The 16,404-nt window shown below is 43.8% G+C and overlaps 1 protein-coding gene across 1 annotated transcript in view; it reads right to left on the bottom strand.

The window, feature by feature from the left end:
* The window catches only part of ZSWIM6 (zinc finger SWIM-type containing 6), a 200,836-nt gene that overhangs the window by 75,081 nt on the left and 109,351 nt on the right, over positions 1–16,404 (bottom strand). The window contains exons 3-4 of the mRNA XM_068249615.1: positions 14,527–14,675; positions 9,362–9,512 (exon numbers count right to left, since the gene is read on the bottom strand). Of these exons, the coding sequence (XP_068105716.1) occupies positions 9,362–9,512; positions 14,527–14,675 (300 nt within the window). The remainder of the gene's footprint in view (positions 1–9,361; positions 9,513–14,526; positions 14,676–16,404) is intronic.

Here is a 16,404-nt window from a genome sequence, read left to right as displayed (position 1 = left end):
GCGCAGTCTGCGTTCCTGACCGCACAGGCGCTAGTCAAACTAATCAGAAGCAGTGGTGAAATGTGAGCACAGCATGTTCAATGCGAGTGGGTGTGTCAATCTGCGACAATTAGTACAGATGCAGGCAACGTAAACTGAGCTTCACTGTACAAAATGAAGATCTGGTACTAGCAATGAGAAAATAAAATGAATGGGGAAGGATGGTGGTGCAGTGGTTAGCTCTCTCGCCTTGCAGCACTGTGTACTCTGTTCGAATCCCAGCTAGGGCTATATCTACACAGAGTTTGTAGGTTCTCCCCATGGCTGTGTGGGTTTCCTCCAGGCACTCTGGCTTCCTCCCACATCCCAAAAACGTGCAGAGAAGTTTACCGGCTTCCCCCTAAATTGGCCCTAGACTATGATACATGCACTACACGATACATACATAGACATAGGACTATGGTAGGGATTAGATTGTGAGCTCCTCTGAGGTACAGTTAAGTGACAAGGCAATATACTCTGTACAGCGCTGCGGAAGATGTTGGCACTATATAGAGATTCTAAAAATAATAAATAACGCTAGACATACACTACACAACTTGTGGTAGATCAGGTAAACAACCAGCATCTTTCTCAAGGTTTGCCTGTTTTACTTGTTTGCACCGTTAGCTTCAACAAGATTTCAGTAGAGCCCTATTTCAGAAAAAAAGGCTCCTGTGAGGCCCCGTTCACATCTACTCAGCGCACATGGCAGTGCGATCAGAACGCAATGCGTACGATCGCACGCCATCTGCACCACTACCCGCTGTGCTGCTGGATCCCATCCATAGACCGTGATGGGATCAGCTCTGTGCTTGCAGGCAAAATGCAGGCAGCAGTACGCAAGCGCATCATAGCGCATTGCACTGCTGCGTAGAGCAGTAGATGTGAACGGCAGAAGGGCTGTCTATGCCCTTCTGCCGTTTCTGCATGCCATCCCCTCATACGTGCTTCCAAATGCGCACGGAAGCGCGTATGATGTGAACGAAGCCTTAAAATACAAGTATTCATCCTCTACAGACTGGGACATTTCTGTTGCCTGCACCCAGCAAGCAGAGTGATTGGGGGTAGGCCACATGGTATACATTAAAGCTGAATATAACCCAGCATTTCATATTTGCTCTAAAACATTATTTACAGCATATTTACAGCATATTATATGCAACCAGCATTCAAAGGGTCACACACAGGACTTGAAAGTTCAATGCAGAGAAATGTGGATGCATTCGAACTTTAGATAATATTATCTTGTGTTTACTTAAATGTATCAAGTGAGGAATGTGACACATTCTCTGACTGCGGAGAAGCAGCTCCACACAGACAGAGAGTCAAAGCATTTCTGCCTTCAATACATAATGAATAAAACCAGTTATTAATAAAGTGCAAAGTCAGCTCACAAAGCAAAAAAAATAACGGTACTTTTGGGAACCTATAATTTCTAAATGAATAATACTTATGCACAAAAGAAAATATGATAACCGTATGGCATATACAAAGTAGGAAAACAGGTTTTTATGGAATATTATGTGAGGGTTTTATACCGCTTTAAGCTGGCAACACACCACACCATTTTTTAACATTTTTCTTTTCAATTCAAGATTTACAATTAAATGTATCTGATTGAATGTAAACACACACAATACAATGTTTCAAATATCTTTTCAATTCAAGAATTACTGTCAATTTTTCTGACCGATTGTAACATTTAAAAAAATCTGACCAATGTAACACACACACACCACACACAACACACAACACACACACACACACACTGTACACACACACACACACACACAATTTTTCCCCAATTATGAAAAAAGGGTTTGAAAACTCAGAAAAAAAGTGCTTGGGTCTGTACATCAAGACATTGTCGATCTACTTCATTCAGTTTTTATATAAAGTGATCAGAAAAATCAAACACTCCTCATCTTTTATCAAATAAAAAAAAAAAAGGAAATTCTATCATGAGTCTCAAACAAATGAAAAAAAAAAAATTAATTTTCAATTCGATTTTTCTAAAATTGGATCATTTTATTTTATCGTGTGTGTGGCCACCTTTACGGGAAACCCCATTGGAATTTTCATTCAAATAAAAAAAAAAAAAAGCTTCCAATTTTTTTGTAGAAACTGTTGTTTTTATCAAATTTCTGTGAAATCGGATCATTTTATTGTATTGTGTGTGTGGCCAACTTTAGAGATAAGTAAACTGCTGCCTCCACTAGGTTTGTATTGCCCAACCTGTCCCACATGATCAAATCCAGAGACATTTGTCAGGCATGCTGGGATCAACAGACTACTGGCAGACTGGATTAAGGTGGGCAGATATCTTCTACACGTGTGTGAAATTGGTGTTGTGAGGAGAATCCCTATATATATATATATATATATATATATAAGCTGCTATTGTAGGTAAACGGGACAAGGTACTGACAACTGAAAACCCTCTTATGAAGCCATAACAGCCATTAGTTCTGATACTCTGATATGCAACATGTATCCAAAGTTACTAAAATTACTAGTCCTTTTGAAAACAGGCAGTTTGGGAGTAAACCTTCTATAGCCAGATTTGCGTACAGGCACAACACGTGTCAGATGTGACATTCCCAGCTATTGTTAGGAGCAGTCTCTGGTGCCATAAGCTCCAATGCCCTCTATAGGTAACACAGGGCTTTCCTAATTGGCAAGCCTGGCCCATGGGCTCTGGGAAGGGGAGGTCTCGCTGGGAGGAAGGGGGGCATTTAGGAATTACAGCTGCAGTGGTCTCAGATGTTTCTTCACAAACTCCCCTATTTTGCAGCTTTCTTAGCCATGTTATTATGTCTACACATAGAGGAAGGCATCCCCCACAGGACGTCAGTGTAAAAAAATATATTTATTGTTGTATGCTTAGCTCCATCCCACGAGGCAATAATGTACACAATACATAATAGACGGAGGGAGCTTCCGCATCTGTCTACTGAGGTGCAGCAACAACATTGACAGAACAATTAAACCCCATTACTGGCCAGGTTATGGGCAGAGGCTTGTGCATAGCTAACGTGTTTATAGACTAGACAAATCTCGTTTTCAGCAGGAGAGCAGACTCAAAGTCACCACAGCTGCCCATACACACATAGATGGCCAACCAATGTGGCAAACCAATCAGATTCAGACAGCTCAATAATTTGGTTCTATAACCCATACAATTGTAAACATACAACAGCGGCCTTACCACGTTTGTACTAAGGGGGTGAGGCATCCAGTAGGCCACAACCAAAGCCATTTAAAGTGGACCTGAACTCAGAAATCCTCTCTGCTCTAAAAGATACACAACAGCATAATAACATTTAAACAAAAAAAAAATGTGTTACAGCTGATACAAATCCTAAAATAAATCTGCACAGTTTCTACTTCCTGATTCATGGAAGCAGACATCTTGTTTACAGCCTGTGCTTTCAAATGGGCTCATCTGCTTGTCATATCACACGGGGGAGATCAAATTACAACTAGTGATTAGACACAAATGAGGGGGAATTACACAGGCTAAAACTCTGTAAGTACATACAGGGTGCATTTCTGTTATGTTTTACTTGTGTACTGTGCAAGGTCTACTTTAACAGTCCAATGTGAGCCTTGTCATTGGCCTGACCACTCCCCCCCCCCCCCCCCGCATCACCCAGTCCCATGCACGCCTCCAGGACTTCTCAAGAGCTTCGCCTACCTCCACCCAATAGGGCAGCCCCCTCCTTCGACATCTTCAAGAAGGCCCTCCAAACTTACCTTTTCATTCTGGCCTACTACCCCTCACAAGTGCGCTAAACCCACAGCTGAACTCCGGTCCCCTACATTTCGTGTCCCTACCTCTCCCTCTAGATTGTAAGCCTTTGGGCAGGGTCCTCCTCCTTTTGTGTCCTACCTGATCATGCACCTCCATTACTGTTAACCCATGTTATGCATCTGAGTGAACCCAACTTGCCTAATCTCCATGCTCCATCCAGTGACTGACTAAGCATTACCTGGTACTCATACGCTGCTGCGTGATCTGGTTTTCTTGTATTCCTGTATTGTCATATTGCTGTATGTTACCCCTAAATATTGTCTGTAACCTAAATTAATGTCCGGCGCTGCGTAATATGTTGGCGCTTTATAAATACAACAAATAAATAAAATAAATGGGCATGTTCAGACAGTTTAGCTCAAAGTCAGAAAAGTCCAGACCCTCTTTCACAGAATGCTCAAAATTAAACTTGAGAATTATAAAATTCATATAGCACGGACCTCCTCCGTAGCACCTTATAGAGTATAAAGTCTTGTCACTACTGTCCCTCAGGAGCTCACAATCTAATCCTTACCATAGTCCATTAGTCTAGGGCCAATTTAAGGGGTAAGGCAATTAACTAATCTGTATGTTTTTGAGAATGTAGGAGGAATCCCACGGCTACACTGGGAGAACATACAAACTCCATGCAGGTAGTGCCCTGTCTCATATTCTAAACGTGCTATCCACTACTGCGCCGTGCTGCCAGGTTCCTGCACCTTGGTTTGGATTTGTGGTGTGATTGCTTTACTTCAATGGAACCCGAGGTGAGAGACCCATGGGGGCTGCTTTATTAATTTCCTTTTAGTTGCCCAGCTGTCCTGCTTATCTTTCTGGTCAGTGTCTCAATCGCACACCTGAAACAAGCATGCAGCTAATCTTGTCAGAAACCTCCAATCTGCATGATTGTTCAGTGTCTGTGGCTAAAAGTATTAAGATGCCCATACACTGCGTCGAATTCACTGTGATCAAATCTGCTGTTAAATGGATAACGCAAACGCTGAACGATCGACCGATATCCATCCAAAATCAATTGATCCCATCGATCTGTCCCGGCCGAAAATTTCTCTCGATCGCCGGCGGGTCGGGAGTGCGTCAATATCGGCGTTCCATTGGCCAATGACCAACAAAGCGATACATTTACCTCTCTGCCAGCGCGGGTCCCTGCTGTCCCGTCTCCGGCTGGTCATCTTCTCTTCACTTCCTGTCCCATCCTGTCAGGGGAAGTTCAAACAGTAGAGCGCCCTCTACTGTTTGAACTTTTGCTGGTCACAGGACGTGATAGGAAGTAAAGAGAAGATGTCCAGCGCAGACAGGAGGAATAGCGAGGACTCGCGCTGGCAGAGAGGTAATGTATTGCGGGGAGCGACGGCAGTTCCACAGATTGTGAATCAATTTCAAGCTGACATCCATTCAAAATCTGTGTTCAGTGTATAGGCAGCTATTAGATCCCTCTGTGATCAGATTAGATCAGAGAGGGATCTATCTGTTGGTTGATCTGGTGGCAATCGACCAGTGTATCTCTGCCTTAGAGGATCAGCAGGACAGCCACGCAACGTGCATTCTTTGAAAAGGGAACAAATAGCCTCCATAGGTCTCACCTCAGGTTCCCTCCTCGCTACAAATTGGATCCGGCCCCACCAAGAGGTTCATTGCCAGCCTGAATGCTGTGCAGATTTCACCTCATACACTATACAGTCTGTCACTTATAAACAAAAGCAGAAAAGAAAGCCTAACAGACTTCTGTGCAGAGTGCGAGAGAACAGCCAGTTCCCCTCAGAAGGCTCTCCACAAACTGCATCACAGAGAACGCAAGATGAATCCTCTTACAGCTTGGATCATAGGCCATTCCCATAGCTGCTTCGCCCCAACCTCAGGGAGGGGAAAAAAGTGAACACATAGTTCCTGCAAAGTACGCCAAATAATTCCCTCAATCACTGCCAAATTGGCTGCTAACGTGTTCATTAGAATAGTAAACACATACAAGGGATTAAAGCTACAAAACAGGAATGAGCAACATGCCAAAAACAAACAGAGAAGGCAATCTGTGCCCATGTAGTGTAGAACGCCACAGCCACAGTTCAAGCTACATAAATAAAGGTAAGTGCAGGCAAACAGAAAGACTCCAGTGTAACCAGGACACAAAGGACTTCAATTTACACTTTTCACACCAGTGTTAAATGCTTCCTACACCAAGAAAACACAATTAAAATGTCCCTTTGCAAGAGATGCTGAAGGCAGCCATCTTGACAAAACCGGGATCCATGGAAACAGCTTCCTAGGAAATAATGACGTCACAGAACTACTTCATATTCTAGACTTCCTTTCGCTAAAAGGGTTCAGACAACTATTGCTGCAGGCTTCCTGCATAAAAAAACCTACCACAGAATATCAAATAATACATTTTTTGTGAATTTGAAGTGTTTAAAGGGAACCCAAAGTGAGATGGATATGGTGGCTGACATGTTTCCTTTTAAATAAAGCACATTGCCTGGCTGTCATGCTGATTCTCTGCCTCTAATACTTTAAGCCATATACCCTGAACAAGCATGCAGATCAGATGTCATTGACAAATCTGACAAGATAAGCTGCATGCTTGTTTCAGGTGTGGGATTTAGACCCCATTGATCAGAAAGATCAGCAGGACTGACAGGCAACTGGTATTTTTGTTTTTTTAAAAGGAAATAAATATGGCAGCCATCATCAGTCTCACACCTCGGGTTCTTTTTAAGGCAGGGGCTCACACTATCATTGAGACAAAGTAAACTGTTCTAATATGGGTTTTTCATGTTAAAGCGGTATTGTCCCCATAAAAATCAAATTTCAACAGCAACTGGTCTGAGTGTATTAAAGTGGACCCAAACCAAACATTTTTTTAATTCAAAATATTTAGTTGCACCACTCTGACACATACAAATATAAATAAACACTCCTTCAAGCCTATGAGCATTACAGTGCATGCTTTTCACCCTTCTCTTTTCATAACTAGGGTTATACAGGTGGCAGCCATTAGCAATTTCGCCTTTGCCGGACACCACCTACTCCACCAGTGTGCCGGATTCTGTCCCGGCAATATGAAAGGAAGGGAGGGGTTCCTCCAATAAATGTAAAATATTTTATATTTGTCATTATGCAGCTGAAAAAAAGGCTGCTATTTATTATTATAATTTAGAAAATAGATTTTATTTTTGAAATCTTGTATTTTTAATTTGGGTTTACTTTAAGTGATAAAGATGCTAATCCTGCATTCAAAACTTGTAAAACTTTTTCTTCTGTTATGGTTTGTAGTTATCACATACTTTAGGAGCACTGGCCCTAGTGCCAAACAGTGACAAAGAGTTGAATGCTGGGAGTTATTTTTATCTATAATATATTACTCCTCTTCCATTTATTTCCCTGCCTAGCTGCTTATCAGAAACACCCTCTGATTACTTGTGTTTACAAGCAAGGCTGAGGTGACTCAATGATTGGATGTGTAAATTAAAAAAAAAGTCAGTGCAGTTGTTCCTATACACCTCAGTGGGAGTGTCTGAAGACTCTGGGAGGAGGGCAGCTAATGCATACACAATGAGCAAGAGAAGGGAGGGGGGAAAACAAGAGTCAGGGAGGATAGGATGTCAGCATTAGCTTGGCAACATGGCCACTGCCTACAACAGGATTTTCCTTTAGAAAATTCACAGGAATCATTACAAGAATAGCACAATACATCTGCTATGTAAGTAGAAGTAGTATTTATCTACTTATATATGTGTTTTTTTATTTCTAGGTTAGCATGGGTGTCGCTTGTTCTTTAAAACACAACTTTGCTAATTTAGCAGAAGTTACTCAAAGAGCAAAAGGAAACTGGAGCAAAAGAGAAGCCACTGCCCTGACCAACCAATCAGAACGCCTGTTTTCTTAATGCTGGATACACACAGTTCGTTCCCGCACTCGATTCCAGTCGATGCGCCGCTTGATTCCCGTCGATTCGTTTATTTCAGACATGTCCAATTCGCGTTTCAATGGATCGTTAGGTCGACCTAAAAATCATCGAAATGCGCTCGGAAATGTTGGGAATAATCGATTCGTCGGGAATCGAGCAGCGCATTCGATGCGGGAACGAACCGCGTGTATTCAGCATAAGACGCAAGGTGCCCACTAATGATACAATCTTAACTGTACAATCTTATCAAGTCTAAGTACATACACTTTGAATGGATACTTTAGATAGTCCCTCATTTTACATAGAAGTGGTAATACTGTACAATCACGATTGTCTCATTAGTGGGCACGTTACCATTTAGCTGCCATGGTCAGCAGCACCCTCTTTCTTTGAGTGCGTTCTGAAAAACAAGCCCCATACAGGAGACGGTTTCAGGGATTTGAACCAGCTTGGAACAGGCCGATCACACAAGCCAATTGTTTTTCAGTTCCGACCTCCCTATTCATTTCTCAGTGCTTACTATCAGACACATGACTACAGGCTGGCTACAGAACTGGAAAATATTTGTAGCTTTAAAGCATACCTGAACTCAGAACTTCCTCTCTGCTCTAAAAGATAAGCAACAGCATTACAACCTTTAAAGAAAAAAACATTTCTTTACAGCTGATACAACTCCTGCAAAAAGTCTGTAGTGTGTCTACTTCCTGCTTTCACAGAAGCAGACATACTGTTAACATTCTGTGTTCACAAATTATCTGCTCTGCCAAGGCAGCCAGCTGAGAGATCAAACTACAGTTGTGATTAGTCTCAGATGAAGGTAAATTAGACAGGCTAAACTCCCTAAATACATACAGGGTGCATTCCTCCGTTTTCCTTCTTTCCTGTGCAAGAGTCGAGGTCCACTTTAAAGTGAACCAGAGTTGAGCGTTATATGAAGGCTGCCATATTTATTTTGTTTTAAGCAATACCAGTTGCCTGGCTGTCCTGCTGGTCCTCTGCCTCTAATACTTTTAGCCATAGACCCTGAACAAGCATGCAGATCAGATGTTTCTGACACGGTCAGAACTGAAAATATTACCTGCATGCTTGTTTCTGGTGCAATTCAGACACTACTGCAACCAAATGGATCAGCAGGGCTGCCAGGCAGGTGGTATTGTTTAAAAGGAAACCAATATGGCAGCCTCCATATCACTCTCAACTCTGGTTCCCTTTAACCCAGCTGCATTATCGGCTTCTAGAAGGCCATCTACCATGAAACATGTACATTCAACATTCAAAACAAACAAACAAACAAAGAGAACACCCCTTTGTGTACACAAGCCAATACCGGCAAAACAATAATAAGGGACCGCTTGACAGAAGGAACTCATGTTGTCCCCAAGCAGTCCCCCCACATGCAAACAGAGGGCTCAAGACTTCACATAAACAGGTAAAAAAGCCAATTCCTATTCACAAAAATGCCAGATTTGTAGCACGTGTCAACAACTACGCCAGCTATGTTACTGCAGATCTTGAGCAACACAGGCGTGGTAAACCACAACAAGCTCTATAAGTATGTAGGCCAAGTAAGTTACCCTTGGCTGAGATCTCACACAGATGACTAGACAGGTTAGATAATACAATACCTAGCTCATCCCAGAGCTGTCTGTACTTGTCAGTCATCGCAGTGCCTTGCTGCCTCCATAGCGAGAGACGGGGATCTGCCATGAACTGCTCCGTTATTAAGGTCAGCATACGAGCTCCATTGGAGTCCCTCATTTTTAACATTTCCCGCACCTGCCAAACAATGAAAATAGAACAACGTCAACACTTGAAAAATGGCTGCAGCACAGAAACGTGACACACATACAGATCCGACAACCAGCAGCATAATACATTAACATGAAATGAGAAAAGGCTGATCTATAAAAACTGCATAAAGCTGGAAGAAAGGCTTCTAGTAACAGAGTTCCACTGTCTGTGTGGTTCTATAAAAAATAAAAGGCCAAGAAACTGGTTGTCAACAGCAACAAAGGCTTACTTCTTAAAAGGGAAGGTCCGAGGTGATTACAAATCAAAAATCTACTTACCTGGGGCTTCATCCAGCCCCTGGCAGCCGTCCTGTGCCGTCGCTCAGCTCCGGTGGCTCCCGGTCCCTACCAGTGCAGATGCCGACCTTCCCAGGTCGGCATCTACTGCGTGGCTCTTGGAGTCGCACTGATGTCATCCGGACGGTACTGCGCAGTACAGTCCTGATGACGTCAGCGCGACTCACAGAGCTTCTTGCGCAGGAGCAGTAATCAACTTGCTGGAGGGGACCCCGGGCCACCGGCGGGGAGCGGAGCTGCGGCGAGAGCACAGGACAGCTGCCAGGAACTGGAGGGAGTATCAGGTAAGTAAATTTTTTGATTTTTCATCACCTCGGACCTTATCTTTAGGAGTGACACGGAAGGGAAAAAAAAACCCTAATGATATAATGAATTGAATGTGTAGTACTGATAATAGAACATCAGTAGCAAAGAAAGCTTTTTTTCATGGCAGTGCATCATTCTATCATATTTGTAAATTTCAAAACACACTGCATTTTAAACTAAAAAACTGAAACTAATGACCCATTTTCCCATTGAATTCCCAGCAAATTTGATAACTTCAATGGACTGACAGCGTTGCTTTGCATTGAGGGGACAGTGCCAGGGGCAGCTGATACGGCGTCACAAGGCAGATTCCCCGAGACATTTCATACTGAAATCGATTGGGAATCGGCCTGTGGTGTATGGGCAGCTGACAGATCTCTCACTGATCAGGTAGATCTGTCTCTAGGTTGATCTGGCCATACATCATTTGATATATGGAAGCACCTTTCCCACAGTCCCCCTCACATAAATAATCACCTAGACAACGTGTGTGTGGCGGGTGTGTGGTGTGTGTGTGGGGCCAAGTCCTCATCACAAAAACTATTGCACACATTCCTTTTGGTTGCTCTTCTCCAACTGTTCCCAGAAGATAATGACTTCTCACAGTCCGCTCCTATATTGAGGAGGTGTGAATGTGCACAGTGCAGACTAATGCTGGGAATACACGGGTCAATTCCGGCCCTCGATTCTGCGCCCTATCGATTCCCTTATTTTCTCCCAGCATCACAGCTTAGCTTTGTGGCAGAAAAATTTTGAGCCTCATTCACCAAGGCTGGAGAACTGCAGAAAGCAGTTTTTAAAAGAGGGGGAAAAAATCCAGCCTAGGTTTACTTTAAATATTGGGAGACAAGTGTTTGTAAAGTGAATATTATTATTTATTTATATGAACACAAGCATCTTCTGTGGCGTGGCCAGCTAAAAACGTAGTGACTTAGCAGTTGTACAATATACAGGGCACATTTTTATGTAAAACCTCCAAAATGCTTCTCCTATCGGTGTGTGCAAACACAAGGGGGGTCCTATACACACACAATACAGGAAAATAAATAGGATGTGACAGGGCACTCTTGTCCTAGAATCTATCAGCGAGAGACCGACCATGTAATGCTAGGTACACACCATACAATTCTCTGTTATGCTGGGAACACACGTTTCATTTTTGTGGTAGAATCGTTCCAATAGATGCCTGTGATTGATAAAATCCCGCCATGTCCGATTCTCCACTCGATTGTTTTCCGCTCGATTTCTCATAGAAGTGAATGAAAAAAAAAAAAAACGAACAACGAGCGAAAGATAATTAGGAATCGAATGGTCAATCGTTCGCGTGGAGAATCAACCCCAAAAAAAACAAACAAAAAAAACACGTATTGTGTGTTTTCATCATTAGATTTTCTGTAATGCTGGGTACACACGGTAAGATTTTCTGTGCAATTTTGCGACCCAATCATTTTTTCCGCACGACTCTGCACTCAATTCTATCTTCATTCATTTTTCCTATCTTTTTCCATCCACTGCTATGAGAAATCGAGTGTGCAATCGGATCCATCTATCGCCTGTAGGAGGCCCCTGTGGCAGCATTTGTGACCCTGCAGAAATCTGCCAACGGTATATCGGAAGCAAAAAATCCCAAACCCCTGGAAGACGCTGTTATCTTCATTTCTGATGCCCTGTGCGAGTTATTTAGCAGGTTATAACTGGCTGCTCTTCCATATCAGATGTGGAGGGCTGTAGATCTCAGATCAGGGATGCAGAGGATGCAGGTGAAGTGAGACAACCAACAGTTACTTCGCAAAACAACCGTCTTGGGTTCAGAATAGTGCAAGACAAAGGATGGGGAATGGAAATGCATCAGGCAAGTGTGCCTTCTGTTATTAGAAATCTTTCAGTGCGGATTTCCACACGGTGATTACAGGAAAAAGTGCTGTATACTGGGGCCGAGTGGCACAGAGGTCACTGAACAGGACAGTCACATGACCACTACTGGAGTTCAGTAATGCGAGACTTATGGCCGCCACTAACTATACAATTCTTCTAATAAATGACCAGGAATGAGGTTTTGGACCACTCAATGGACAAAAATCTCCTAACCAATCTGATCAGATTGACGTGATCGATCCGGAGATCAGATCCATTTCATTAATCTGATCTGATTGGTGGGATTTTTTCCACTAGTGGTAACAGACAAACGTTTCCAATCGTTCATACAAACAATCATTTGTAAACAATTATTTAGCAAATTGTATCGATACTGGCCACCTTTAACCATGTACAAACTTGAGGAATGCCACCTGTCAGGGATTCAGATCCGATCCCGTGGGTGATATTGTAGAGCTGAGGCTGTGCAGACATTGCAGTCTGCATATGGAGGTGAGGTTTTGGGGGGGGGGGCTGCTGTATACACGCTGGATACTCGGCAGAGGCTGTTATCGGACGGGTGTCAGCTAGCGTGTGTACACAGCTTAAAGTAAACCAGAGATGAACACTTATGACAGATTTATCCATACCTGGGGCTTCCTCCCGCCCCCTCCGCATCGATTGCTCCCACATCTTCCTCCGCCTTCTTCTGGTCCATGTAGAGGCCCCACAAGTTTGGAGACCCGGGGCGCACTGCGCATGCACGACCTGGCCGCGTGCTCCCCGCTACGCTTCCATAGTGGGGGGTTCTCTGCACCTGCACAGTCGCAGAACGCTCCCAGTCACAGGAGCGAGACAGGTGCATGCGCCGACTGGCTCAGACTTAGCAAACGTACGGGGCTTCTACCAGGACCAGAAGGCGGCGGAGGAAGACGTTGTGAGAGCTATCGATGTGGAGGGAGGCTGGAGGAAGCCACAGGTATGGATAAATCTTTTATCTCTGGTACACTATAATTCTACAGGCTTGAGGGATGGCAACTAGAGGACTTGCTCCCAGGAAAAGTCACATTACATAGTAACCCTGGCATGAAGCCCCATACATACACTGGTGTCAATGTTAGTTTTAGCCAACAGTATTGCATACTCAGCTGAACTGTACCTACTTGTCCTATAAAGAGGAGAAGGCAAGGAGGAGCAACAAGGGGCTTCCAGCTGTATTTCAGACTAGTAAAAAGTGTGAGACAGTTGCAGATTGGTGGACATGTACATACAAATGTACAAGATGCACTATAAACATTTATATAAACTACAAAATTATAGATTATCTGACAGGTTTTGAACTCGTCCATTTCCTCATGGGAGATTGTAAGGGTTTTCATCATTTTCAAAAGCACTTACAGAACAGCGAGTGCTCAGCCCTAAGTGCAATAGTGTGCAATTAGGTAGGGAGGCTGGCCAGCTCATTTCATTGTACAGTTCATTTCCATAGATAGCTTTGGTACATAATATATCATAGTAAGGAGATACTTTATCAACAAGCAGCATATGGGGGGGGGGGGGGGGGGGGAAGGATTTGAACTCGCCTGGGGCTTCTAATGGTCCCCCGCAGACATCCTGTGCCCGCGCAGCCACTCATCGATGCTCTGCTCCGTCATTGGCTCACTTCCAGAATTTGCAACTGTAAAGTCGGAAAAGCACTGCGCCTGTGCGGCCGGGTCCTCGCTCCCGATGACGTCACGGGAGAGTACTGCGCAGGCACAGACCGTACTCGGCCTGCGCCGTACACTCCCAGGGACGTCAGCGGGAGTGAGGATGCAGGCGCAGTGGTTTTCCAACTTTAAAGTCGCCAATTCCAGAAGTGAACCGGGTGTAAGAACTGGAGCATCAGTAAGTGGCTGCGCAGGCATGGGATGTCTGCGGGGGACCATTAGAAGCTCCAGGCAACTTCAACCCCCCCCAGGTACTCCTTTAACAAGAAAGGCACTCCTGCATAACATGTTCCTGGTCTCCTCCACCTCTCAAGCCATCTTACTGGTTCTCCCCCACCTTTCACCTGCCCTCTTTCCCTCCTCTGTGTGCTCTGTACACACAGGGGCAACATGGGACATCGAGAAGTGGCTCAATCTTCTCAGGGAGGAACGCCGCTTCCGGTAAGTATGTTTATTTAACTGTAACATTCCGCCTCAGGATGTGCATTATGCATGGAGTCTATGAGGCTTTGGTAAAGCCTAATGAGAGCTTCTGCTCTGTGCAACTGATTGCTTTTGCAGCAATATTTGTTCTTTGTGCAGTCTGTACTCCAGAGTATGATTGCCATTGATACGGATATGAATTTCCAAAACTGCCAGCAGAAATTGCACAACTAGCTGTGATTATTACAAAAAAATATAACAAAACAAAAAAAAAACACAAAAACTATGCAACAAAGATCAAGGTTTGCAACAAGTTAATAAAAGCAGAAAGTCCTTTTTTCCTCTGCAATGATTCTGCACACATGTGGAACCCCAGCAGAACAGAGCCACCTGCTTATCAGAAAGTCATACCTTGGCAAAGAGCAAGTTGAGTTGCTTTCCCGATCCATGGTAACCACCCTGGGAGAGAAATAACTTGACCTGTTCCTGGACCTGCTCTTCATCCAGATGCCAGCAGTTCTCGTCGTCTATACTGGCGCCTGCTGTCGGATCTGGAGCACCTGTTCACATGGAAAGACAGCTGGGTATTAATGCACAAGCCATGTATGGGGGGGAGCATTTGATCTATGCAGGGTGAGCATTAGCAGCTTTACCAATGGGATCCCCTTCATTATACACACATTAACAATGTATGGAGTTCAGCAGTGCTTATTTCTTACATAATCTTACCGGAAGGCACGGATATCAAACACATTAGTGCCAGCAGGGCTGCCTTGTCAAGACCAGTACAAGGAAAACTGGACCAAGAGGACCAACAGAATTCCCAATTAATCCTGTAGTGCGTTCAGAGAAAAATGTCCCTTACCCAAAAAGTATTGAGAAAGCAAGAGAAAGGTCATTCAGTTTTAGCCAGTTTGAGATATGAGGGTCTGAGATGTACTCCATTCACACACCTACGTTGTGTGTATAGGATTAGGTTTAAAGCAGAGTAGTCACCACCTGACAGGTCCAGTGATGTTCCCTTCTCACAACATCACATAAAGGGCAGGAACAGAAAGTCAAGCGATCGCAGTACTTTGCACGGAGTAAACCGGGATCTTAATGATCCGATCCATTGTGACGGTCGTTATCGTGTGCATCGCTAGGCGTAGCTTAGCAGTGTCATGCTTGGCTATAGGGATTCAGCGGCGTACTGCAGGAAACTTTAGCACGCCGTCCAGAATCACAATGCAGTTCAATTCAGATGGCACGCCATAGCAGCAATATGCAGCATTTCCCCTTCCTGGTCTTGCCTGCAGGAAAACTCTGCTGATCCATGCCAGATTTGGCTTTAGTGGAAACAGGCCCTTATGCTGGATACACACCATGCGTTTCCGCGTTCGATACGTCCGTCGATACGCGTCGATTCGATTATTTCCGACATGTCCGATTCGCGGTTCGATGGATCGTTAGGTCGATTTGCCATACTTTACATGGCATTCGACCTAAAAATAATCGAAATGCGCTCAGAAATAATCGAATTGACGCGTCTCGACGGACGCGTGCGACGCGGAAACTCATGGTGTGTATCCAGCATTAAAGATGGCCATACACTGGTCGATGTGGCCATCAGATAGATCCCACAGTCATCATTACCAGCACGGAAGAAGAAAAAAAAAATGCACACTGCCCGCTGGGTCATCAGGTCACCCATTTCTCATCCAATATGGAAGGTTCCTGATCTACCTCCAACATCATATTGTATGAGCAATTTGAGCATTCTTACCTCTTGAATGAGGCAACCAATGATTAGTAACAGTATTTAGCCCTATGACGTGCCAATATTGTGATAGAGGTTGTATGAACACAGCATACATCACATGGCTAACATGCACGTTATGCACTGATATTTTTATAGGGGCTTTGTGAAGGAGACATTGCGCAACTGCATCTCTTATAACATGAAAGCTGATCAACACTGGTAAGACTTTGTATTGCCCACAGGTTCATGAGTGCCCATCAGCTCTTAAAAAAAGAACAACAAAAAACACAAGTAATATATCCTCACGCATGCCCACATACCATGACTTTTTAATTAGGTATGCTTAAGAACATGAAATTCACAAGGCCTTTAGGACTCTAAAATTAAAAATGTACAAACTGTACACAAGCCACTAAATAAAGCAAAGCAGGACTGTTAATTCTGGAGATCAGCAGGAACAGGTATACCTATCATTTTTCCATAGAAGACAAAAAATACAGCACAACATTTTCAATATGCACTCCCATTTAACAAAACAACTTAATGCT

Source organism: Hyperolius riggenbachi, chromosome 1 (assembly GCF_040937935.1).
Source record: "Hyperolius riggenbachi isolate aHypRig1 chromosome 1, aHypRig1.pri, whole genome shotgun sequence".
NCBI lineage: Eukaryota > Metazoa > Chordata > Amphibia > Anura > Hyperoliidae > Hyperolius > Hyperolius riggenbachi.
The sequence above is the reverse complement of the archived record's forward strand: the minus strand, read 5'-3'. Positions and strand labels throughout refer to the sequence as shown.